Raw genomic sequence first — 27,053 nt, forward strand, 5'->3', positions numbered from 1 at the left:
CTCCACTATTGGCCTCCTAAGCTCTGGAATTTTCTCCCTGCTTTTCAAAGGTTCTTTCCATATTTATGCTCCTTCAAAACCCACCCCAACTACATTTAATTTACTTCTCAAGAGAGGTAAAATCAAGCACAGAGCCACATCTTATAGCACTGACCAAAAGGTTCAGTGGAAAATCCACAGGTTGAGGCTTAGGCAGCTGATAATAATAGCTGTTAACAAAGAGCGATGAACATCAAGATTATGATCAAATGTAAAACAAGTTTAATTTTAGATTAAAGTAATTGATGCGTAGATGAGTAGTAGAACAAAAGTATTAGGCACGTGAAAATGTCCAGCAAATACCCCCTTCAAGTTGCCGACAATTCTGATGTAGCTGTGCACTGCTATTTGTTTCCCATCATGGGTCCAAATCCTGTAGCGTCTTCATGGCACAATATGGCACTTTAAGAAAGTAGCTCACCCACACCTTCTATTTGTGATAGGTCGGGAATCCTTGACCTCATAAAATAAATATCAGAAAATAGGGTGCTGTTGTTCCTGAAGGAAGTTATGGATCGGAGCTGAGGCAAGACGATGGTTATGGTAATTCCCCAGCTCTTCTGCTCGTGGCTTGTTCATCAAAACATAGGTTTCCTGAATTTAGCCTTCTCCTTTGTATAGGCCTTGTCAGTAAGAATTCCTAAATACATTTTCCATAATTAGTATTTGGGCAACCCTAAAAAGAAACAGGAAAAGCATGCATTCACATACATTTTGAGCATCATTAATTAGTGCATTGATTAAAGCAGCAACGTGCTGCTTTAATCAAATAATAACCACTAAAGTGTAGACAAATAAACACAGCAAGGTTTCAGAAACACCAGTGGCCGCCTAACTGACTAACTAGACAATCAGCTTCTTGGAGTTTTGGTTGTTAAATTTTTACCATGTTGTCATGAATCTTTATGCAGAGGTATAAAGTATTATCGTACATCCTTGACTTTTAATATATCACTAGCCCAAGTGGGACCCGTTGGGTCCCGTCCCCTCAACCCGCGGTAGCTGGGGGGGGGGGGCAGTTTGCGGCATCACACACATACTAACCACCCCCCCACACACACACACTAACCACCCATCAGGAGCCTTAGCATAACCTAGCTCTGAAAATGAACTGGGTTCATGTTTTTGTTCATTCATTTATTTTCAAGATCTGGGCATTGCTGGCAAGATTCATTGCTTGTACCTAAAGATAGTGATCAGCCACCTTCGTGAACAACTGCAATCTTTCTGATGGAGATGCTTCCATTGAGCAAATGGGGAAGAAATTCCAAAATTTAACATAACATCAGTGAAGGGTCAATGATATCCTTCTCATTCATGATGGTTTGTCATCTGGGGATAATGGTGTTTCCATGCTCCTGCTGCCAGTAGCTCTCTTGGATATCATGCTACTGGAGTAGTCTGTGCAAGTAACTGCAGTGCTTCTTAGAGATAGTACACATTGCTGTGCTTCAGTGGTGGAGAGAATGGAGATTGAGGGTGGTTGCTCGGGTGCCAATCATGTGGTCTGCTTCATCCTCATAGCGTTTAGCTTTTTGAGAGTTATCGGAACTGAATTCTTCCAGGCAAGTGAAGACTATTCCATTGCACACCTCACTTGTGCCTTCAAGATTTCAGAGGTGAATCGCTGACCCCAACCTCTGGCTTGCTCTTGCAGTCACAATATTTGTGTGGCCAATCACTTTGAGACCAGAGTTTTCAAGAGAATATTTATTTGCAAATATCAGCTGACAACAGAGTTCATTTTGGACATCTTTCAGCAAAAGTGCCCTGATAACATTTTGACTAGAGGTTGTTGTGTGACAAATTTATTCATCAATATGGAAGAGGTATCCTCATAAAGTGGCGGCTTGTGAGTTTAACCTGTGAGTTTTTTCTTGTTATTGTGATGTACTACAAGTACTATGTACTTATCAGTCAATAAACTGAAAATTGATTCTTTTTAGACATTTGATTTGCTCAGCTCAGCGAGTTCCTCTCTCCCGAAGGAAGTTAAAGGTATTAAAGAAACAAGCGGAGAAACGTCACAGGCTGAGGCCATTATTCAAATTGGTGACAAAGAGGTGGCCATTAAGGTAATTAATTCTCTCTTGGTGATAGTAGAACAAACTAAATGCACTATTGATTACTTACTTTTCAGTGCTTTTATCTCTTTTCCTCGTTCCTACTTGAAAAGGAACGTGTTGTAGTAGCATTTTCAATTCTTCAACACTTGTGTAAATGGATTCTGTCTCCTGTTCAGCTATTGCAGCAAATGGATTTTAATTTTACCAAACTCTGCTTTTCGCTGAACAACTTCTCTCAGTCTACGTGATTTACTGGTTGCCAAACAGTTTAACTCCTCTTCCCCTTCCCATTCTGACCTTTCTATCGTGGCTGATCTAACTCTCCCTCCTAACCCCATTCTCCTCCTTTCTCCCCATAACCTCTGACACACGTACTAATCAAGAATCTATCTATCTCTGCCTTAAGATTATCCAAAAAGATAATACTTTGGCAAAGAATTCCACAGATTCACCACCCACTGACTAAAGAAATTTCTCCTCATCTCCTTCCTAAAAGAACGTCCTTAAATTCTGAGGCTGTTACAATTATGTAACATTTGTTTTGTTCGTAAATAAACAAGGTACACTTTAACATTTCAGCTTTTCTATTAAATATACTCAAATGAGCCAGATTGACATTGTATCAAGAGTTATCTGCAATTTGAATTAGTGCTGTTCACTACATGGCTGACAAATAAAATTTGCTGAAATCACTCCTCAGGCCAGTGCCAAATGTTTAAGGATACACAGTTAACGGTTAAGATCGGGACCCCTTATCAGCATTTGCGTTTAATTTTTTTTAATTTTCCCTCTGTGTCTAATATTGGTAACTATTGTAAATGTTGAATGGAGATGAAAAAAATCAGTCCGTGAAGCTGGGATTTGTATTCAAATACAAAAACATTATAACATATTAAGTGCTGAGGAACCTTTATTAATCTGGTTACCTGCTTTGATAATCTAGTTACCTACTTTGTTTCTTCGCATACATTTTGCTAATGAATTACAAATATTACCTCTATAAAAAATCTTTAATTTCTTGATTTATTTTATTTGGTTTTATCACATCCTTGTCAATAAATGTGGAAGCTTAATGTACATTGTACCTAAGTTCTTAATGGAGAAACAAAGAACTGCAAATGCTGGTTCATACACAAAAGGACACAAAGTAGGGGAGTAACTCAGCAGGCCATGGCCATTTTTCTGGAGAACATGGATAGGTTACGTTTCAGGTTGAGACCCTTCTTCAAACTAAAAAAGGATCCCAACTCGAAATGTCATTTATCCATGTTCTCCAGAGATGCGACCTGACCTGCTGAGTTCCTCCAGCATTTTGTGTCTTTTTACCTGTCCTCAATCCTGATTAAACATTGGGAATATTGCAACTGATTTTGCAGAAGTACGGAAACATGATCAATTCAGGTAAATCTTTTGAAGTTTTAATTTGGATTGAAGGAGTAAACAAACTACACCTTTCCAATGTAAAAATTATGTTTACTGTGCAAATTATCCAAAATGCAGTAAGCCCAGAGAATACGATTCTTCACTGTAATTCAATTTGCTTTTCTAAAAAGTTTTGACTATTTCCTCAACTGATTGTCCCTCTGTAGTTAACAGAAAATGTGAACGTTCTCATTAGGATTTCACAGAGAAAGATGTGATAATTCAGTTTTATTTTCAAATCAAATGATAAGTGAGTTGAATTTTAAAAGCTCTAATTATTACTTCTGCTTTGTTGAGGATTTGCAGTCAGTAATTTCCTCAACTGGAAGAGATGCACATACTCGGGAAGATAGACCGGCAGTGTGTGATAGAGCGATGAAAGGACACGTTTACCAGGATCCTCTTAGAATATTACTGCATATAGGGTGCCTCCTCTCCCACCCACAGTGCTGATTAGCATGTGCTTAAGGTTTTCTTGCTGTTGTCAGGCATCACATTTGGCTCCAGCATCCATACCAACTTCTTATAGAGCCCATTCTAACTTCCTCCATTCAACCCCATTCCCCTGTTCTCTCCCTATAGTCCTGAAAATTGTTTCTCCTTAAGTGCCTATACAATTATCTTCTGAAGACTCGATTGGCTCAGTTCGCCGCACAGGAAGTGATTTCACAGAGTGAAGATTCAGGAACTTACTGCTGCTACAGGGAACGATTTCCAAATCATCACCACTCTCTGTGTTTAAAAGAATCTCTGTCTGAGAAACTCCCTGTGTTCTTTACCCAATAATTGGCATTATGGCCATTTGCTATCTTCTCTCCCCGTAACATCACTTGTGCCCGCTATCTGCAGCAGCGACTCAGAGTTCCCTGTGGCCTGGTATTTTAATTTGTCATCCCACTATCACTCGGAACTATTTGTCTGTGACCTCCTGACTGTTATAACATGATATCATAACGTTGCTGCACTCCAATGCATCACCAACCTCACCTGAGTGTTTTTGCACACACCTGAAGATTGCTGCACAATTCAACAATTCCTGCACATCTTGCCCTTTCAGATTACCAGAACTAGGAGGAGCAAGGATGTAGTAAATGCAAGTCTTGTTTTTACTCCACAGTAGCTCCACCTGTTGCTCGAGCTTAGCAAATCTTCCAGTTTGAGCTGAACGACTGCTGAACATGTTCCCTCCGGAAATGTAACAGTCTGATTGTGAGCTGCAGAGCTTGAATTTAGTTTGTTTTGTTAGTTTAGTGCTACAGCTCCGACACATCGAGTCCGCGCCGACCAGATAACCCCGCACACTAACACTATCCTAAACACACTTGGACAATTTACAATTGTACAAAGCCAATTAATCTACAAACCTGTACGTCTTTGGAGTGTGAGGAAACCGGAGATTCCGGAGAAAACCCACGCAGGTCACGGGGAGACCCTACAAACTCCGTACAGACAAGCACTTGTAGTCAGGATGGAACCCGGGTCCCTGGCGCTGTAAGGCAGCAACTCAACCACAGCGCATTGTGCTGCCCATTGGGTTTGCTCAATGTCAACAGCCTTTCTGTGCATGGAAGGTAAAGTCTGACCACGTTCGTGAGAACAGATGTTTTAACATAGTACAAGCCTATTGATCGAATTCCTAATAGCTATTGGGCCTTCTCTCATCAATGTCTGTGAAAGCTTGCAATCATTTCAATAGGTTTTCAAAATAGTGCTTGGCAGTTTGAAATTCATGGGCCATCTAATGAGGTGGTGGAATGGTTGCTATTGTGCTCTCTGTCTCTGGTTTCAGATGTGAGCATGCAAATCACACACTAAATTGAAATATAGTCAACAGCCTAGGCACCAGCAGTGGCTTTGTAGTCATATCCTACATGCAATCTCAAAGTTTTTTTTGTTTGATAGTCACTTGACTTTGCACTGTCCATTTTCAAACGTTACTTTATGAAGTATTTGCAGTGAAGGTCTGTGCATCATTTTACAGAAACTCCCCAGTGTTCTTGGCAACCCTTTACGAACAGATAAATACTCTTAAAACTTAATCAAATCTGTACTATATTATCTAGATGATATGCAGTGATAAAACCCTTGAAACGGCACAAATAATGTCAAACTGTCATGAAATCTCAGAAGGCTTTACTTAATGGATAAATTGTGTCAGATAAAGTCAAAAAAATATTCTCTTTCAAATACATTTTTGTCTTTCAATTTATTTTACAAACAGCTTTCAGTTAAAGATTTAGTTGATAGCTCAGTTTTATTGAGGATAACAATTATTTGTTTCTTGTTTGTGAATTTTATAGATTCCCACTGGAACAAAACCGTTAAAGTTTCATACAACATCATCAAATTTCACCAGGACACCCAGTCATGATAGGCTTCTGGCAGAGATGATGCAATCACACCTGGTAAAGGATATGTGTTTAATTGGTGGAAAGGTAATATAAATGAAGCTTATGTTGTGCATTATAAAGCTCACATGTGCACATTTTAGTTGATCTATGTGAATGATTTAAAAACATCTATTAATTCCATTATTCAGGGTTGTGGCAAAACTGTGATTGCGAAGGAATTTGCTGATATGCTGGGCTATAGCATTGAACCCATCACCCTTTATCAGGTAATCCTGCACCTTCATTAAACTAAATATAGAAAATTAAACTTTAATACAGGAAAGTTTGAGGTGTTGCATTTTGGGATGTCGAACAAGGGCAGGAACTACACAGTAAATGGTAGGCCTCTGGGTAGCGTTGTAGAACTGAGGGACCTAGGAGTACAGGTGCATGGTTCCTTGAAGGTTGAATCGCAGGTAGATAAGGTGGTCAAAAAGGCTTTTGCCACTTTGCCATTCAGACTTTTAACCCCGCTCTGTCATTCATAAAGATCATGGCTGATCTACCTCAACAGTATTGTCCATGTCCTTTGATCTCGTAAGATCCAGAAATCTATCAATCTATGTTTTGAACGTACCTCCACAGGTCTCTGGGATAGAGAATTCCAAAGATTTAACACTCTCTGCATGAAGACATTTTTCTTCATCTCAGTTCTAAATGGGCTGCCCATTATTCTGAGCCGATGTCCTTTAGTGCTTGACATTCACCTTGGGTTGAGCTTGTAAGAATTTTATGTTTCTGTGAGATCTCTCCTTTTAAACTCCAGAGAATACAGGCCGTCTACTAATTCCTCCTCATGCAGTAACTCACCTATTCCTAACTACTTGCTGCATTGAACATCAACATTACTTGGTTAAATTGATACAGTATGTGTCACAGTTGCAAGACAGCCCAAAACATTAAGCTGCCCATGATGATTCCGAAAACTCCAAAAGCGAATTCACTGTTGCAATGAAGGAAACACTGCAAATTTGCTCAAACCCCATTGAAATAATGCAATGATAAAGCAACGTACAACAAACCTGTGTTCAAGAAGGAACTGCAGATGCTGGAAAATCGAAGGTACACAAAAATGCTGGAGAAACTCAGCGGGTGCAGCAGCATCTATGGAGCGAAGGAAATAGGTGACGTTTCTGACTGATAGGGGGTGGGGGGGGGGAGAAGGAAGGGAAAATGGAGGAGGAGGAGCCCGAGGGCGGGGGGATGGGAGGAGACAGCTCGAGGGTTAAGGAAGGGGAGGAGACAGCAAGGGCTAGCAAAATTGGGAGAATTCAATGTTCATGCCCACCGGACGCAGGCTACCCAGGCGGAATATGAGGTGTTGTTCCTCCAATTTCTAGTGTTGCTCACTCTGGCAATGGAGGAGACCCAGGACAGAGAGGTCGGATTGGGAATGGGAGGGGGAGTTGAAGTGCTGAGCCACCGGGAATTCAGGTAGGTTCTTGTGGACTGAGCGGAGGAGTTCGGCGAAACGATCGCCCAACCTCCGCTTAGTCGCACCGATGTAAATCAGCTGGCATCTAGAGCAGCGGATGCAGTAGATGAGGTTGGAGGAGATACAGGTGAACCTTTCTCGCACCTGGAACGACTGCTTGGGTCCTTGAATGGAGTCGAGGGAGGAGGTAAAGGGACAGGTGTTGCATTTCTTGCGGTTGCGGTTTACATCGGTGAGACTAAGCGGAGGTTGGGCGATCGTTTCGCCGAACACCTCCGCTCAGTCCGCAAGAACCTACCTGAACTCCCGGTGGCTCAGCACTTCAACTCCCCCTCCCATTCCCAATCCGACCTCTCTGTCCTGGGTCTCCTCCATTGCCAGAGTGAGCAACACCGGAAATTGGAGGAACAACACCTCATATTCCGCCTGGGTAGCTGCGTCCGGTGGGCATGAACATTGAATTCTCCAGATTTTGCTAGCCCTTGCTGTCTCCTCCCCTTCCTTAACCCTCGAGCTGTCTCCTCCCATCCCCCCGCCCTCGGGCTCCTCCTCCTCCCTTTTTCCTTCCTTCTCCCCCCCCACCCCCTATCAGTCTGAAGAAGGGTTTCGGCCCGAAACGTCACCTATTTCCTTCGCTCCATAGATGCTGCTGCACCCGCTGAGTTTCTCCAGCATTTTTGTGTATCGTACAACAAACCTGTACTGACCACAAGATGTCCAGTTCGGTGCCTGAACCCTGCTGAGATAGTGATATAAGGCTTTAAGGTTGTCATGCGTGGTGAAAATCACAGGGCATTCGCATTTCAATGAACCATTCCCAGATGAAAAATGTTTGCGGAAAATTCCGATACCTCAGCTGTGTTGGCACCTCTCGTTGAATGATTCTGGCCTCAGCACATGAAGTGTCATTTGAATTGTCTATGAAACTCTTCAAGCAGCAGTTGTCGACTGAAGGGAGGAGATGGAGGTGGGAGCTAAATATAAATGAGTGTGTATATAAGATAGAATGGAACTATGACACCCAGAGCAATCATACTTTGGGAAATTAAATGGTAAGCTTTTAGTCATCCTTCAAGTCAACAGCTACTTCAAGGCTAATGGAAAATACAATATTTATCTGCACCACAATATGTTATAATTGTAAATAGCTGTTGTAATAAGTTTGAAGGAATAAAGGTGAAAATGTCAAGGATCACCATTTATGATGTTAAGCACAAACCTTTAAATTTCTATCCGTTGCGGATATATTTACAGTTGGATTAATTCTGTCGTAAAGTCACAAACAGTGAATGTCACAGAACATAAAAGCTGAATCGCTGAGGCTTTGATTTTGGAAAGATTAAAGGGAAGGAGCATCTGACAAATTAAATTCAAGTTGAGAAAAGGAATTATAACCAAAAAAAACTCTGCTTCTCAAAACATGAAGGCACTCGTGTTTTACAAGTGTTTTACCAGGTTTGTGAATAAACAAGTTAATCATTCAAATTAGGACAAATTAACAGCAGCCAAAGGAAAGAGCTTTCAACACAGTAACAATAGTTTAAAAGAACAGGGAATTTCAGTCATTTTCTTTTGTTCTGCTATTTTAAGCTATTTTAAGTATCCTGTTTTTAGACCCGTCACTGATGTTGGTACAGAATTCATTTTGAAGTTGCTATGACATAAAATGTGCCATTGGTTCTATATTTGCACTGAAGGTTGTTTGTTTCCTTGGCAACAATCTCAAATGATATATTTTTTCATAGGTAGACACAAAATGCTGAAGTAACTCAGCGGGACAGGTAGCATCGCTGGAAAGAAGGAATGTGTGATGTTTCGGGTCGAAACCTTTCTTTCATGGTGTATATTGCCATCCCAGTTATAGACTTAAAACCCTACTGCTTATAAACAGCTCAATACTGAAATGTAGTTAATAGACTTACATATCACAGTAATTATATAACATTATTCTTGTTCAGGATGATTATTTTGTTAATGTATATAATGTTGAACTCATTGAGAGATAATGTACTTTTATGTTTTTGATCTCATTACTGCTTGAATCAGTTTGAAGAAGAGTCCTGACCCGAAAAGACACCTATCCGTGTTCTCCAGAGACGCTGTCTGATCAGCTGTTACTCCAGCATTTTATGACTTTCCTGCATGTAACTTGCTCACAAAATTTCCCCTGGTTATAAATAAATAAATAAATAAATCAAAATAATGTTTTTAAAAACTGCTATGCAGCTATCAGAGTTGCTGCCTCACATCTCCAATGACCTGGATCATCGATGTGGAGATTTCATATTCTCCCTGTGCCCAGGTATATTTCATCTGGGTGCTTTGGTTTCCTTGGGTTGGTTGATTAATTGGCTACTGCAAATGGTCCCTGGTATGAAGGTGAATGGTAGAATCTGGAGCAAGTTAATGGGATTGTGAGAGAAAAAATTGAATTTGAGTGGTTGATGTAAACAGCTAATTGATGGTCAGTGTAGATGCAATGAGATAAAGGGGTCTGATTCTCTGTTGTACGAGTCAATGATTCTTCCAACTATTATTTCAAAAATAAATTTAATCTCTATGATACAGTTAAAAATTAAGATTAGATTTAGATCTGATTAGTTTACTGTCATATACTAGGTTGCAAAGAGATTCCTTGTGTACATAAAGGTCATACGCTAAACAGTACACAAACAGTAAGGTAGGAGAAAAAAAGTAGTAACCAGGGTGGCAGGCATCCTTGATATTTCTAGCTCCCTCTTGCTTAAGAGACTCCTTTTAGGATTGGCTCGTAAATATCAACTGGAAAGAACATAATTATTAATTTGTTTTAACATTATTTGAAGTGCTCCATATAGTTCAAGCTCAAACTAATGCTCCGTTTATATTATTACCAAGAGTATGGCTGCTTTCTCAGAGCTACCAAAATGAACCTATTAACATGACACATTCTACAAAACAAATGTGTAGGAAGGAACTGCAGATGCTAGTTAACACCGAAGATATACACAAAATGCTGGAGTAACTTAGGGGGACAGGCAGCATCTCTGGATAGAAGGAATGGTTGATGTTTCGGGTCGAGGCCCTTCTTTCGAGGCAGGAGAGAACAAGACATAGTAATATGGAAGGGGAAGGTGTGAAACCGAGAGATCAATGGAAAAAGTGAAAACAGGTGTTTAGAAATATTTGCAAAATAATTAAAAATAAATAACTGAAATATCACATTTACATAAGTATTCAGACCCTTTAATGAGTACTTTGTTGTGGCACCTTTGGAAGCAATTACAGCCTCAAGCTTGGCACACCTGCATTTGGGTAATTTCTCTCATTCTTCTCTGCAAATCCTCTCAAGCCCTGTCAGGTTGGATGGGGAGCGTCGATGCACAGCTATTTTCAGATCCCTTCAGAGATGTTCGATTGGGTTCATGTCCAGACTCTGACTGGCCCACTCTAGGGCATTCACAGACTTGTCACGAAGCCATTCCTGCGTTGTCTTGACTGTGTGATTAGGGTCGTTGTCCTGTTGGAAGGTCTGAGGTCCAGATTGTTCTGGAGTAGGTTTTCATTAAGGATCTCTCTGTACTTTGCTCCATTAATCTTTTCCTTGATCCTGACTGGTCTCCCAGTTCTTGCCGCTGAAAAACCTCCCCACAGCATGATGCTGCCACCACCATGCTTCACCGTAGGTATGGTATTGGCCAGGTGATGAGCGGTGCCTGGATTCCTCCAGACGTGACGCTTGGTATTCAGGCCAAAAAGTTCAATCTTGGTTTCATCAAACCAGAGAATCTAGTTTCTCATGGTCTGAGAGTCCTTTAGGTGCCTTCTGGCAAACTCCAAGTAGGCTGCCTTTTACTGAGGAGCGGCTTCCGTCTGGCAACTCTACCATAAAGGCCTGATTTGTGGAGTGCTGCAGATATGGTTGTCCTTCTGGAAGGTTCTCCCATCCCCACAGAGGAACTCTGAAGCTCTGTCAGTGTGACCATCGGGTTCTTGGTCACCTCCCTGACCAAGGCCCTTCTCCCCATATTGCTCAGTTTGGCCGGGCGGCCAGCTCGATGAAAAGTCCTGGTGGTTCCAAAGTTCTTCCGGGACCTGCAATGCTGCAGAAATTGTTTTATACCCTTCCCCAGATCTGTGTCGGAGGTCTACGGACATTTCCCTCGTCTTCATGGCTTGGTTTTTGCTCTGACATGCACTGTCAACTGTGGGACCTTATATAGACAGGTGTGTGCCTTTCCAAATCATGTCCAATCAATTTAAGGGCTTGTCCCGCTTGGGTGACCTAAGCTGCGAGTTTAGAAGAGTTTAGAATTGGTTCATTGGAGTTTCACGACCTAGGAAGACCTGCTAACTTTATTAAACTTCTTAAAGGTGTCTCCAGTCCTTCTCCCCCCCCCCCCCCTTCTCTCCCCCTCTCTCCTCTTCTCCCCCCTTTTCTCCCCCTTCTCTTCCCCTTCTGTCTTCCTTCTGCCTCTCCTTCTCTCTCCTTCTCTCCCCTTCTCTCTCCTTCTCTGCCCTTCTCTCCCCTTCTCCACCCCCCACCCCCCTCTGCGCTCTCGAAAGGACTTACGGTACTCTGTGGCAGCCATTTACCTTCCTCTTCATCGCGTAGACAGCGCTCCTCTTTCGCGATGTGTGTGTGTGTGGTAGGTTGATCCAGCTCGCGGTTTCAACGCAGCCGGTCGATCCAGCTCTAGGCTTTCCAGGAGAGGGCCCTCGAGCTTGAAGGTCGAAGGCACTCTTATGGACTCGAGGATTAGGTTGCCCAAGTGGGACAGGCCCTTCAATTTACCACTGGTGGACTCCAATCAAGTTGTAGAAACATCTCAAGGATAATCAATGGAAACAGGATGAACTTAAGCTCAATTTTGAGTGTCGAGGGTCTGAATACTTATGTAAATATGATATTTCAGTTATTTCTTTTTAATTACTTTGCAAAAATTTCTAAACACCAGTTTTCGCTTCTTCATTCTGGGGTATTGTGTATAGATTAAAAAAAAGAATTTAATCCATTTTAAATTATAACTGTAACGTAACAAAATGTGGGAAAAGTGAAGGGGTCTGAATACTTTCTGATTGCACTGTGCATACAAATGACGTAACATTGCTAAAACCTGCACATTATTCTAAACAATACAACCAGTGGTTTACAAAGACCAAGAGTATATTGACAGGGCCAGGATCACAGAGCAGGTAACACATCTCTGACTTTACTATTTTTTCATGTTGTGTCACAGGATATGACGGCCAGAGATTTGCTTCAACAGAGGTACACTCTTCCAAATGGTGACACTGCCTGGCGACCTGCACCCCTGGTCACTGCGGCCTTGGATGGAAAACTAGTTGTCCTTGATGGCATTCATCGTGTCAATCCTGGAACACTAGCAATTCTTCAGAGGTAAAATAACGAAATCAATGTTTGCTTTTCCCTCTCTATATACGATTCAAATTGTTGCTTCCTCAACGATAGCAATGACACTTCTGAAAATTGTATAACAGCCAGCTGGTGGGATTCCGTTCCTTTTTTGAGAGCACTCAAAACACTCAATAGTTCCATGGAAGTGCTCTCACTGAAACAACTGCAGTGGTTCGAGGTGGATCAACTCAAAGACAATTTGTGGTGGGGAGTTGAAGATGGCCTTGACAGCAACATGTGCATTTAATGAAAACAATATCTTAAGCAGTCTGTCTGGTGAGAGTGGTTAAATGGTATATTGATTGTGTCGACTGGGACCTGACGCTTTATACTATGATTATTGATTTCCAATTAAATAATTACACATTCACACATTGTAGTCACTGTGCATCTGCAAAACGTGGGTTCGTGCAGATTAGCAGATTTAATTGAAGGGATTACTTCTCTGCAAGGTTCATCTCCTGCAGGGGTGAAGACAGAATCTTGAGTTTGTTTTTATAATTATGAGCTGCTGGCTACTAAAGCTGTGATTAAATTATTTATTTCCAAGGTTGAAGTAAAACTGATCATAATGAGTACTTTCCTCTGGAAAAGACGAGACACACCTATAAAAGAATTAAAGTCTTTGCCTCATAGATGTAGAGATTATAAAGTCCTCATGGAGGGGCTATAAATATATGTTGGTCACTGATAACTTCAATAAGGTAATGGAGATAAGCACTTTTTGATGCAAAGAGTAATGAGAACATAGAACTTGCTACCATGCCAATGGATTTGGTGTAAAACTGGATAGATTAATTTCTGTAAATACCATGTAATATATAATAAAATGAGTGCATTTACACTGCCAAGTTTCTAAAAGAGTTAATTAATGTTATAGTAAAAGCAAAAATGCCAACAAAACTAGCATTTATTGTCCATTCCTAATTGCTGTCGAGAAGTTGCAGTACTTCAAGTGAGCGTTGTTGGGTAGGGTGTTTCTGGGTATGCCTACACTGATGAAGGAAAACATAATTTTAATTAACAAAGGATTGTGACTTGGGGACCTGTGGGTGATGGTGCCATTTCTACTATTGCACTTGTCCTTGGTGATAGTTGCTAGTTTGCATTGTTGGAATTAACTGGGTGAGCAACTATACTGCAAATAACTAATTAGTTTAAGCGTCTTTATGCAGAGACCACAACAAAATATAAATGGTGATTTCCTTTCTAAGCCATGTCTGTTCTTTGGCACATCATTTTTCAAGACCATTGTGAAATGATAAGGGGCCCGTATGTTATTTAAATAGTAAGTTCACAGCTACTTTGTCAAGTTTACCAGCATTCAATTGAATAAACGGAGAATAGATGGAATATGGAACAAGTGCATGTGCCCAATGTGCATCTATCTTTTCATATTCTGTTGTTGTATTCAGCAGCAGAGCAGTAGAGGAGCCTATGTATTCAGCTCAAGGTGCCTGTGATCTGACCAACCTGTCAGACTTTCAAACCAATTCTCTTTTGAAAGCTACCATTGAATTAGCTTCCACCATCCTGTTATACACATTCCAGGAAAAAGATTGCTACATAAAAATACCTCATCATTTCCTCTGGGTTTATTTTTCCTAATTACCTTAAATTTGCCCGCTCTGATTTTTTGAACATGGCTAATAGAGTTAAATTCTCCTATATTTGCAGTGGACTGTAATATGAAGTACACAGTTTAACTGGTTTCTGTCACAGGTGCTGAAGAATTGGTTTTGATTTTCTTTAATAGGCTTATTCACGACAGGGAGCTGACACTTTATGATGGCACTCGGTTACTCAGAGCAGACAGGTACCAGGATCTGAAAAAGGAACTGAATCTCGCTGATGACGATCTCCAACAGAGGTACTGACACATAGTATGGCTAATGTGTGCACAATCTTGTAAGCATTTTCCCATTGATCTTTATAAGTGGTTCATAAAAAACATAACAACGTTTTATTTGTCATGATTTGGCTAAAGATTTAAAGCGTAAATTTGCTATTTTTGCAATAACAGAATTCGCTACTTCACACAGGAACTGGCAGCATTACCCTTTGACAGCAGCAGATGGATGACTTTATGCCATCAGACTACCACTTGTTTGAATATATCTAGTTATAAATGCAGATTGGTGTTCTAATCAGAAATGCAAGCACATTTCCTTATTAACTTTCAATTCCTTAAGAGGCAAGAACATTTCTGGTTCACATTTCCTACATACAAATGTAGCTGGATAGTTTATTTATAACAGATGAGTTAATTCAGTTGAATCCTGATGGTCACTATATTTATATACAGAAAACGGTCCTCATTATGTGGTGAATTTCATTAGAATTTCTGTGAGAATAATTATTTTTCAACACCATTTTAACACTGAGTAGAATATTTAACCAATTCATTTAGTCATGCGATTTATTTCTGATGCTAAGGCTGAAGCAGATACTCTCAATGCTGGTAAATGATTGCCAATGAAAAGGTAAGGGACAATAAAAAAAGACTTGATTTTATGTGGCACCTTTCACAACTTCAATCTAAAGCGCTTCATGACCAAATAAATATTTTTGAAGTATATTCATAGTTGTAATGCTGCAGCCAAATTATGCACAAATTGTGCTCTAGTGAGCAGCAATTCGGTAATTATGTGAATTTAACCATTAGATGGCCTCCTCCATGGCCAGAGTGAGTCCCACTGCAAATTGGATGAGCAGCATCTCATATTTTGCTTAGGTAGTTTACACCCCAGCGGTATGAACATTGACTACTCCAATTTCAGGTAATCCTTGCTTTCTCCTTCCTTCCCCTCCCCTTCCCAGTTCTCCCACAGCCCACTGTCTCCGCCTCATCCTTTCTTCTTCCCGCCACCCCCCCATCAGTCTGAAGAAGGGTCACGGCCCGAAACGTCACCTATTTCTTCGCTCCATAGATGCTGCCTCACCTGCTGTGTTTCTCCAGCATTTTTGTCTACCTTCGATTTTTCCAGCATCTGCAGTTCTTTCTTAAACATTAGATGTTCCTTATAAGTACAGCATGTTTTGTTAAAGAGGAGCATAGCAGTTAAGGCAACTCCTAATGCAGGGTCACATCCTGAAATGTCAACAGTTCCTTACCCCTCCACAGATGCTGCTTCACCCGCTGAATTCATCATAGCAAAAGGATTTGAGTATAGGAGCAGGGTGGTTCTACTGCAGTTGTACAGGGTCTTGGTGAGACCACACCTGGAGTATTGCGTACAGTTTTGGTCTCCTAATCTGAGGAAAGACATTCTTGCTATAGAGGGATTACAGAGAAGGTTCACCAGACTGATTCCTGGGATGGCAGGACTTTCATATGAAGAAAGACTGGATAGACTCGGCTTGTACACGCTAGAATTTAGAAGATTGAGGGGGGATCTTATAGAAACGTACAACATTCTTAAGGGGTTGAACAGGCTAGATGCAGGAAGATTATTCCCGATGTTGGGGAAGTCCAGAACAAGGGGGTCACAGTTTAAGGATAAGAGGGAAGTATTTTATGACCGAGATGAGAAAATCATTTTTTACACAGAGAGTGGTGAATCTGTGGAATTATCTGCCACAGAAGGTAGTTGAGGCCAGTTCATTGACTATATTTAAGAGGGAGTTAGATGTGGCCCTTGTGGCTAAAGGGATCAGGGGGTATGGAGAGAAGGCAGGTATGGGATACTGAGTTGGATGATCAGCCATGATCATATTGAATGGCGGTGCAGGCTCAAAGGGCCGAATGGCCTACTCCTGCACCTATTTTCTATGTTTCTATGCGGCAGTTTTCTTTTTGCTCCAGGTTCTAGCATCTGCAGTCTCTTGGGTCTCGAAGGCAAGAATCTCAGTTAAACCATTATCAAACTGAATGGGTTTGAGTTATTTTGTTAAACTTGGGGCCCTGGAAATTAGTTCCAGTGATGATAAAATGAAAGAATACCTATTAATCTTAATATATTGTTTAAGAAACTCACCTGTTAACTGATGGGTTTTCTGAATGTGAAGAGAGTGATGTGAGGAATTCTCTATAATTGATAATGTTTTTCCAATTGAGATCTCTTCAGATATATGCAGGAGTTAGACTTTTTACCTCCAGGTCCATCAGCATGAAATGAAATTGTACCGAGAGTTGCTGGAGATGTGAGGACATCTGAGACCTCCCTGGCTAACGGCAAAAAGTGTATCGGCTAGATGAATGAAACCTAAGGATTGAGAATGCAACAGGGAATCAGAATGAATTAAAGTCATATCATGTATAGAGAGAATAATAAAGTGGAAGATTGGATTGAGGAGAAGAAAGAATAAATATACAATGTAATTGTAAGAAAAGCAATTTTAAACATTACATTTCAGTATAAAGAAAAATCTTGAACAGCAGCGATTAACCACGTGCAGGAATGAGTCTCTAGAGATCCAGCTGTTCCCTATCTAGCCTAGAGAGTATGGGCTTTGAAGGATGTAAATGTCCTAATTGAAAAAGTCCAGCCCTCATTTTCTGTGGTACGTCTAATGGGCAATGTTTAAATCCAGCCATTTGTGAAAGTCATGGGGAGTTTTACGCCAAGATACCAAATTTAGCAGAGCAAAACGTGGAAGGTGGGATTCACTCATCAGCTTGCTTGAAATTCACAATTCATGGGGTATCTCTTCCTCCCTGCATTGCTTTGCAAATCATTAATGATGAATGTACTTTGTTAGTTTTAAATTGGATATTTATTGTCAGAGAAAACTGCCATCCTCGTGTTTTTGAGGACAAGGTAACTATTAACATTGGCTGTTAACCTTTTTTAATTTCATTGATTTAATCATGTGAATCCTTCCAGTGGATTGAAAGTACATGCTTTGCACAGAGAGAAAAGTTTGCAAAGATGGAAAAATCCATGTCTATACTTGAATGTATTCAGTTACGTCATAATGTGACACCATTATGTCACTGCATTTTTTCTTTGGTGAATCTGTGCAGTAAAATCAGATTCACTCACTAATGAAAAGCCATGGGTTTCAAGTATTGACCTTATTACTATTCATAGCACAATTCTACTCCAGCTGCAACATTTGCCAAGTCACTTGACTAATTTATTTTATTATCTTGTGGATGGTTAATTAGATAATTCCTTAAACATTTCAATGCTTAACATTGCTGAGCCATTGCAGAATGAATATATTCATGCATATGTATTTAAGAAGGAACTGCAGATGCTGGAAAATCAAAGGTAGACAAAAGTGCTGGAGAAACTCAGCGGGTGCAGCAGCATCTATGGAGTGAAGGAAATAGGCAACGTTTCGGGGCGAAACTTTGCCTATTTCCTTCGCTCCATAGATGCTGCTGCACCCGCTGAGTTTCTCCAGCACTTTTGTCTACCTTTGTGCATATGTATATTTTATATCCAATACATAACATGTTAACCTGACTTAAATGAACACACCATTATTTTGGCATCTAGTATCTTTGAAATCGGAAACATTTGATTCTAATATCTAGCTGATTTATCCATCAAAAGGATTATTAAAGGACCGATTATGAATTGTTGTTGCCCAGTTCTCCTGGATAGTAAAGTGAGAAATGGATACGGCTGCCCCTAAAGGGCCCGTCCCATTTAGGCGATTTTTCAGCGGACTGCCGGCGACTGTCAAGTTCGCGGCACTCGCCTGAAAAACCGGGAAGTGGAACGGCGACTGTCAGAGTGGAACACACATAGCAAAGGTGAGGGCCAGGGAAAGCGGGGGAGCGCTGTCTAAAATTCACACGGTGCAAAGCCAAGGTGATACAGACACACATCGCGATGAACAGCAAGATTAAGACAGCTAGCACAGTGTACGGTAAGTCCTTTAATAGCTGAGGAAGGGGAGAAGTGGGGGAGAAGGAGTGGGGACACTTTTAAGAATACAGACAACTTTTAATAAGCCAGAGATACACAGCTGTGAAGTTTGGCGGCATTTAACATTACCGGTCGGTTATCCTTGGTTCTGAAACCTCGTGCTTACATTTTTTGGCAGCGACCATACTGAGGCTGCGCTCGTTCCCAGAATGCGGGAATTCCTCGCAACCATGAAGGAGACTCACCAGAGACCACCAGCGAACATGTGGCGACAATGTGGCCTAAAAAAATCGCCTAAGTGGGACAGGCGCTTTAGGGATTCTACTGCCCAATCTTGTTATTTTAATTTGTCTTTTATTTAGTTGAATTAATGTTTTTTAAAAGATTACTATAAGAAGGACCTGAACTGGAAAAATGTCTTGCAGGATGACAAGACTGTTTAACTACAAATGACTGCAGGGTAGCTAAATGAAAGAGAGCTTCACATCTCCAAAAATGTATGAGCTTCAATGTGGCGTTTCCCCGCTCAGTGCACTTGTAATTATGCTCTTAAAGCTTACCCCGTTAGTCTAGTTCAGTAAAACACTGAGTCAAGCACTTGATCAACTAAGCTCTTTATTCTCACTCACAAACGAACATCCTATACGACACCTAACCAACACCGCGGGTCCGATCCTTGTCTCTTCTCCTTCAAGCCCTTCAGCCTCGTGCGAATAGACACCCCAGACGGTCAACACAGTCCCAAGTGCACTTCCAGAAGATCGACCATGATCCATGTAGTGTCCCCTCTTTTATACTGTATCGGACCCGTGGCGCGAAATACATGGGGGGGGGGGGGGGGGGGGGGCAAGGGGGCTACCCCTATAAGCCGATCACAAATAAAGATCATATTATACATTTATTAACAGCTCCCTAACCCAATCACAAAATGCCCCATTACATTGTTTCCACAGAAGGTTCTAGTTGGAAGACAGTTCACCAAAATAAAGAAACATTTCCCCAGGTAGCATAAACTATTTGAGCAAGGCTCCATACTTTGTCCAATCACAAGATAACAGTGCGAAGACTTAGAATGGCCTACTCCTGCACCTATTTTCTATGTTGCTATGTTTCTATCCTAACGCAGAACCTCTACAAAACCTTTGGGCTTCGGGTAACACCTGCACAAAGAGCCTCTGCTAACAAAGGCTGGCGAACTGTGCTGGTCAACGTGCAATGGGCGAGATGGCTGGGGAGAAACGCACCATAACCACCGTAAACTTGGAACAGAACAGACCCTCTACTCAATCTAACCAAAATGAAAGGGCAGGCATTTCGCAATTAAATGTCTTATATCGGATTTGCAGCTCCTTCACAGGGCCAACCCTGTACTCAGTTTTCCTCGGAGATGAATCTTTGCCTTAACTGTACATTCACACCGCCTGTAGGCAAAGCATCAGCCCACATAACACTGATACAGTCGCTGACTGCCTCAGATTAAATATATTTTTACACATAAATTATGAATAAAGATAAGAAAATATTTCAAACACAAATAATATTTTCTTATTACAGTAGCAAACATTAAATGAAAATAATAAATTATTTAACTTTTGAATATCTCATAATTGCAGATTTATGAACTGAACTAGAACTGGGACTGGGTAAGTAGTGTATGAACAGCAGAACAAGAAAGGAAGCTATTGAATTGACAGAATTCTAGATTAATTCCTTGATAGAATAGTTAACAATTTATACACAGTTTATACAGCGCTGCGTTTGTTTTTTTAATCCCGAATGACCTTTGACAAATCCCATGATTCCTTGCATTTATCGAAATACCGTACTCGCTTTTTTAATGTCCCATTAATTTAAAATGTCAAATCATAAGTTAATGTAGCAGGATATCTGATTTGCATTCCTTACCTGCAGTGCTGCAATAACTTTAACCTCTTGTCATTTGAGATCTCCCAATTTCTCTAAATAGCCATTCACATTACTTTTGATAGAATAAGGAAAGATCTGCTGCACTTTTACAGCTCGAGTAAATTATCAGCATATTTTTGTGCTCAGGGTACCAGGAGTATCTTGAACCTTGTACCTTTATTATCTCAGTCAAGTCTGTGATCTGGATACCTCTGGTTTAAATGGTGGCCCTTAATTTTTTTTTTAATTTCTGCTTGAATTTCGCTTTTCTGCAGGTAATATTGGAACTGTTCTTTGTGTAAGAATAGATACTGGTTGTATTGGAAACTTCACAATGATGTATAGCCGGTGTTATTTATGTTAGACTTCTCAATACAAGCGGTGAAAATTACCTCTGGGAAAGTCTCAGTTTTAGGTCGAAGCTGAGTTTTCATTGTAATATTTTGCAACTACATATACAGTTCACCTGAGAGAATCCGGTATCGCTTTTTGTGCTTCCAGATTGATTTATCCCGTCCATCCATCCTTCAGGATTCTAGCCTTGGCTGAGCCTCCAGTGGTGGGCAGTAGCACTCAGCAATGGTTGGGGTCAGAGCTGCTGACCATGTTCTTATTTCACAGTGTAAGACCCCTCTCCATGAAAGAAGAGATGGACGTCATTACTAAAATGGTGAGAATGCTTGCGTTCACATCCGATATTGTTCTAACAGTTAAAGTATCTGATCTCAGTAGGTGATACTTTGAGTTTTTTACATGGAAATAGTGCTATTCTTATGTGAACTTTACATTTGATTTAATTAATAATTTAAATGGAATGTATTGTTTTCAGTTGCATTTTTAGTGTTTTAATGTATTAAATATATATTTTTTAAATAATGCCCGTGAATTTGAGTATCAATAGTTGTCAAAAACATTCAGTCAATTTCGATCACAGTGATTGTTTTTCAGAGACAGTAATTGTAAGCATAGGTCCCATTGACTGTCAAGGCAATCCAGGGGTCAGAGCGTGTCATTTCTAATCACGCTACACTACTTTCTCGAAGCTTCCTAACGAGACGATGTCCAGGGAATAAAATTACAAAGCGCTCTCTCCAGGTCAGCGGAAGATTCTCCCTCATTATGATTAGATCATGTAAAAGTGATAGATCAGGGACAATCAGTAGATGTAGTGCATTTGGATTTTCTGAAGGCATTCAATGATGTAACACACGAGGTTGTGTCAAGTTAAGGCTCAGGTGTTTGAGAATATATATGCCTTGATTGAAAATGGACAGTAAAACACTTTCATGTTTGGAAGTGCAGTTAGCGGGATTTTGCAAGGATCATTGCTTGAACCATAGGTATTTAAAACCCCTATCACGGATGCAAGGATCTAGGTGTACAATTACATAGTTCCCAGGTAGATATGGTGGTGAAAAAGATTTTTGGCAGGAGGGGCAGGACAAAGCCTGGCAGATAGTAGGCGCAAGGGGGGGTTGATGAGCTGATGGTTGGACAAAGACCAGAGATCAAAAAACAAAATGTGTAAGATAAGGATAGACGAGTTCAGAATTGTGAAGCCAGAGAGAAGAATGTAGGTGGGAGGGGTGAGTCCAGGTGGGACACACAGGAGCGGCTTGGTTAGTTATCTAAAATTGTAGAAATCAATGTTCTTACTGTTGGGTTGTAAGCTACCTAAGTGGAATATGGGATGCTGTCCCTCTAGGTTGCAAGTGGCCCCACTAACAATGGAGGAGGCCCAGGGCAGAAAGCTCAATGAGGGAATGGGAAGAGGATTAAAATGGGACATTATGCTACAGATGTACAAGACTTTGGTAAGGCTGGACATGGAGTATTATGTTCCGTTTTGGTCGCCCTTCTATAGGAACTATGCAATGAACCTGGAAAGAATGCAATGAAACGTTTCAAGGATGTTGCCAGGACTCAAGGTCCTGAGCTACAGGAAAGAGGTTGGGCAAGCTAAGACTCGATTCCTTGGAATGCAGGAGGCTGAAAGAAGATCTTATAAAGCTATATAAAATCATGAGGGAAATACTGTAAATAGGGTGAATGCACAGTCAATTTCCCAGGGTTGGGGATTTATACCTTTATACCCATATAAGATCATTTTTCAGCCTCCTGCACTCCAAGGAATCATAAACTAGAGGGAATTGTTTATAAGGTGAGAGGGAAAGGTTTAATAGGAACCTGAGGGGCAAATATCAATATGTAGCTGAACACTACACTGGCTGTGGCACCAGAAAACAACCTGCCTCTGGTGATGAAGATAGGCATTCCTGAACTAGCCATGCTTCTCGCCAAGCTATTCTAGTGTAATTCCGCCAATGGATCTGCTCAACAATGTAAATAAATATCGAGATATATCCTGTCCATCAAATAATATATCGGTCTATCAATTCACTGTCAATCATAAGCAAAATGATGGATGTATTAGATAGCACTTGCTTGCCAGTAAACCTATTCACCAATGCTAATTTTGGCTCCAAACCTCTTTCCGGTCTCCATCTAGAAATGGACTGCCCTTGATGTCATCACTTAACTGAATTGGCATCCAAGGGCCCAGGTATAAACTGAAGCCAATGGACATCAAGGAAAAATCAGTTCAATGTCATATATCTTGGGCAAAGCAAGATAGTTGTGGTTTTTGGAGGTCGATCGTTCTGGCCTGCAGAATATCAAAGCAGAAGTTCCATGCAGTGCTCTCGGCCAAATGTTTCAGCTGTTTTATCAGTGATCTTATTTCCATGATGTGGAATGTTCTCTGCAGATTGCACACTTTAATTGTATTCAGTTTAGTTTATTAATATTATCGTGTACTGAAGTACGGTGAAAAGCTTTTGTTATCCAGTCAAAGAAGAGACTATACATGATTACAATCATGCTGTCCACATGTGTACAGATAAAAAGTACAACATTTAGTTCAAGATAAAGTCCGGTTAAAGATAGTTTAAGGGTCTCCAATGAGGTAAATTCACAATTCCTCAGCAAATGAAACAGCCTATGTATGCAAGCAGCAAAACCTAGACAACTATAAGGCAGAGGATAATAAATGTCATGTAACATTTCCACCTGAAAAGTACTAGACAAAAACTGCAACAGGCACATCCCCTTGCCATTCAGTGGCATTATTATTTATCAACTCTCCCATCATAAACATCTTGAACTCCACCATTGATCAGAAATCAACTGGATCAGCAAACATATTCTTAACTACAAAGCAGTTCGAAGGCTGAGCATCCTGTGGTGAATTGCTCACCTCCTGATACTCAAATGCCTGTTCATCATATACAAGGCACGTCAGGAAGCATGATGAATGTCCTTGCCATGCATCCTGAATCAGAAATATCATCATCGTTGAGTCCTAATCTTTGAACTCCCGACTGAACAACATTGTGGGAATACCTACACCAAATGCATCAAGAAGATTTGGTCTCAAGGACATTTGGAGATTAGCAAATTAACACTGAGTTTATCAAGATATCACATGGAATAAATACATTTGATGAGAGTGCAAGGAAGGCATGCTGCTTTAATAAATGATTGGTGAGGGGACTAAGCATATTTTATCCTCCTTATTGGAAGAAGAATATGCTTGCCTTGGAAGGTTCAGTGGTTCACAAGATGGATTGTTGAGGGTGAAGACCCCTATGTAGATTTCGAGTAGAATATACTTTTGTCCTTGGAGGTTTAGAAGATATAGAAGTGAAACATACATATTCAGGAAAAGTTAGGGTATATGCCAACATCGATATCCAGAACCAGGGGCCATAGACACAGGTATAAGGGAGGAAAATATTCTCTATTCGGAGGTTGGAATCTTTAGAATACTTCACCTAATAGAGCTTTCCATGAGTATATTCAAGACTTAAATTAATTGCTAGATTTTATTTGAACTTTAGGGAACTAGCAGATTTGGGAGGGCAGTAAATATCAATTTGATGTAGAAGATCCGTTTTGATTTTTATTGCTCTCACATGACTCCCACCTGTCTCACACTTCTTCATTTAAAATTATTCACTGTTAATGTCTTCACTCGATTTACTGGAAGCAGCTTCAGCTTCTCAATTTATGATGCTGTAATCATTTTTGGCAGGCTAGCTTTTGATCTTGCTCAAATGGAATTGTAAAACTAATATTTCAAATTTGATTTAGCCAGCTTGCTCTTTTAATGCGTTAGAACTTGATGTATGGGCGTATTCCCCAAAACATTTGTAAAACATCTGCAGTCAGCAAGATTGTAAATCTAAGCAGTCACTGTGTGTCAACAGTTTCTCAGCTACAGAAAAATACTGATAGAAAATATCCAGCGGCTCCAATGAGTCATAGAGTCTTATAGCCGTACAGCACAGTACAGGTTCAGCTCATTCCATATACAGTTCACTGAGTGAAAAGGTTTTCCCTGAGGTCCCTCTTAAATCTCTCTGCATTCACCTAATGCCAATGCCCTCTAGTTTTAGAATTCTCTACTCTGGGAAAAGACTGCAAGCACTCACTTTATCCAAACCCCTCATGATCTTACACACCTCAATAAGGTCACCTCTCAGCCTCCTATGCTCCAAAGAAAAAGTCCCTCTCCCTATAACTTAAGCCTGCAAACCTAGGCAATATCCAGGTGATTTTTTTCTGCACCTTTTCCAACTTAATGATATTCTTCCTAGAGCTGGATTACCAGAACTGCACACACACCTCCAAGTGTGGTCTCAATGACTGTACAGCTGTGTCATGATGTCATAACCTTTGTACACAATATCCTTCCCATGAAGGCAAGCATGCCAAACACCTTCTTCACCACTCTGTCCACCTGATGTGCCACCTTTACAGAACCATGCACCTGTACTCCCAGATCTGTCTGTTCTGCAACATTCTTTAGTTTTTACTGTGTAAGTCCTGCCTTGGTTTGACAAAGCAAAGTGCCAGACTGCACACTTGTCAGTTAAATTCAATTTGCCATTCATTGGCTGACCTTCCCATTTGATCTAGATCTTGTTGTAAACTTAGATATTCTTCCTCACTGTTTACTATACCACCAATGTTGGTGTCATCGTCAAATTTACTAACTACGTTAACTGCATTGTCATCCAAATCATTACTGTAGATAGCAAACAGCAGTGGACCCAGGCACTCAACTGTTCACAGGCCTTCTATCAGAAAAACAGCCCTCCACAACTACCCTTTGACTCCTTCCACCAAGTCAATTTTGAATCCAGTTGTCTAGTTCCGATCTAGCCTTCCATACCAGTCTGCCACGATACTAATAAGTATGCCACAATTTCCACGCACAAAGCCATGCTGACTATCGCTAAGCAGTCCATGCCTATCCGAATGTGATAGGCCCTGCCGCTAAGAATCCCCTTCAACAACTTGCCCACCACTGACATCAGGCTCACTGGCCTGTAGAGCCCTGAATTCAAGTGATAGAAATGACAAAGAATGAAGTATGAAGCTATTATCTGAAAAGAAGCAAATGATCCTAGTGGTATTCTGGCCAATATTGATCCTTCAGGTAGCATCTAAAAACAAATTATCTGGTAACCAGCTCATTGTTGTTTGTGGAACCTGGCAATGTGCAATCTATTTGTTGTGTTTCCTACATTATATTGTATTATACTTTGTTCTTTGTGCCTTAAACTGAAGAGACAGTGAAATATGCTTGGTTATTTTTTCCAACCAGTTCCAATAGTTAATACGCATAGTATATTGTTCTTGCAGATTCCACATGTTCCGAAAGATGCTGTCTCACAATTGTTGCACTTTACACATAGACTTCGACAGAGCAGCGATCCAACAGTAAGTTGAATATTACCATAAAGTGACTTGTCTAAGAGAAGCTGTGTATGACAGAGAATTGAACAACTTAATAATACAGCTGTGGGTGCATGTCCTTCTAGTGAATACTTTAAGCGTGTGGCTCTCATACAGTTTCCAGTGAGGTTAATTCAGAATCTGACTGCAATGCCAGAGAAGGGTAATGAGTAAAAGATAGACACAAAATGCAGTGGTAACTCAGGGGCAAATCTAGAGGCAATTTTACAGAGGCCAATTAATCTGCAAATCTGCATGTATTTTGGATGTGGGAGGAAACTAGAGCACTCGGAGGAAGCCCACACAGTCACAGGTAGAATGTGCAAATTCACACACTCAGCACTCGAGGTCAGGATTGAAACCGGGTCTCTGCTGCTGTGAGGCAGAAATTCTACCAGCTGTACCACTGTACCGCCAGATTTTCTGTTGGTAAATTGAACAGGAAAACAGTTAATGTTGTAGATAATTTGCAGTACAATACTTCAAACAAACTTCATCAAATACAACTATTGGGGAAGGGAATTCATTATTATTTTCATCCTAAAATAAGTTGTGCAATGTTAAGCAAATGAATGTATCTGTATTTAGAATGAATTGTAATTAAATTCCACTGTAATGCATAATCTTAGACATTTTCATTTTTTCCTTATGGCATAACTGTTAAGATTGTTTTGAAAAAGGACAGGTCTGGATGTTGGGGTAAGGTACTTAATTAGGGCAAGGCAGATTACAATGTCATTAGGCAGAAGCTAAGGAGAATAAATTGGGATCAGT

The 27,053-nt window shown here is 40.6% G+C and overlaps 1 protein-coding gene across 1 annotated transcript in view; it reads left to right on the forward strand.

Annotated features, from left to right (window-relative positions):
- Nucleotides 1-27,053, forward strand: part of vwa8 (von Willebrand factor A domain containing 8) — a 200,185-nt gene that overhangs the window by 68,790 nt on the left and 104,342 nt on the right. Inside the window, exons 10-16 of the mRNA XM_033032907.1 lie at nt 1,986-2,114; nt 5,828-5,962; nt 6,067-6,144; nt 12,572-12,732; nt 14,507-14,620; nt 20,979-21,147; nt 26,187-26,264. Coding sequence (XP_032888798.1) covers nt 1,986-2,114; nt 5,828-5,962; nt 6,067-6,144; nt 12,572-12,732; nt 14,507-14,620; nt 20,979-21,147; nt 26,187-26,264 — 864 coding nt within the window. The remainder of the gene's footprint in view (nt 1-1,985; nt 2,115-5,827; nt 5,963-6,066; nt 6,145-12,571; nt 12,733-14,506; nt 14,621-20,978; nt 21,148-26,186; nt 26,265-27,053) is intronic.

The sequence above is a fragment of the Amblyraja radiata genome, chromosome 14, assembly GCF_010909765.2.
Source record: "Amblyraja radiata isolate CabotCenter1 chromosome 14, sAmbRad1.1.pri, whole genome shotgun sequence".
Lineage (NCBI taxonomy): Eukaryota > Metazoa > Chordata > Chondrichthyes > Rajiformes > Rajidae > Amblyraja > Amblyraja radiata.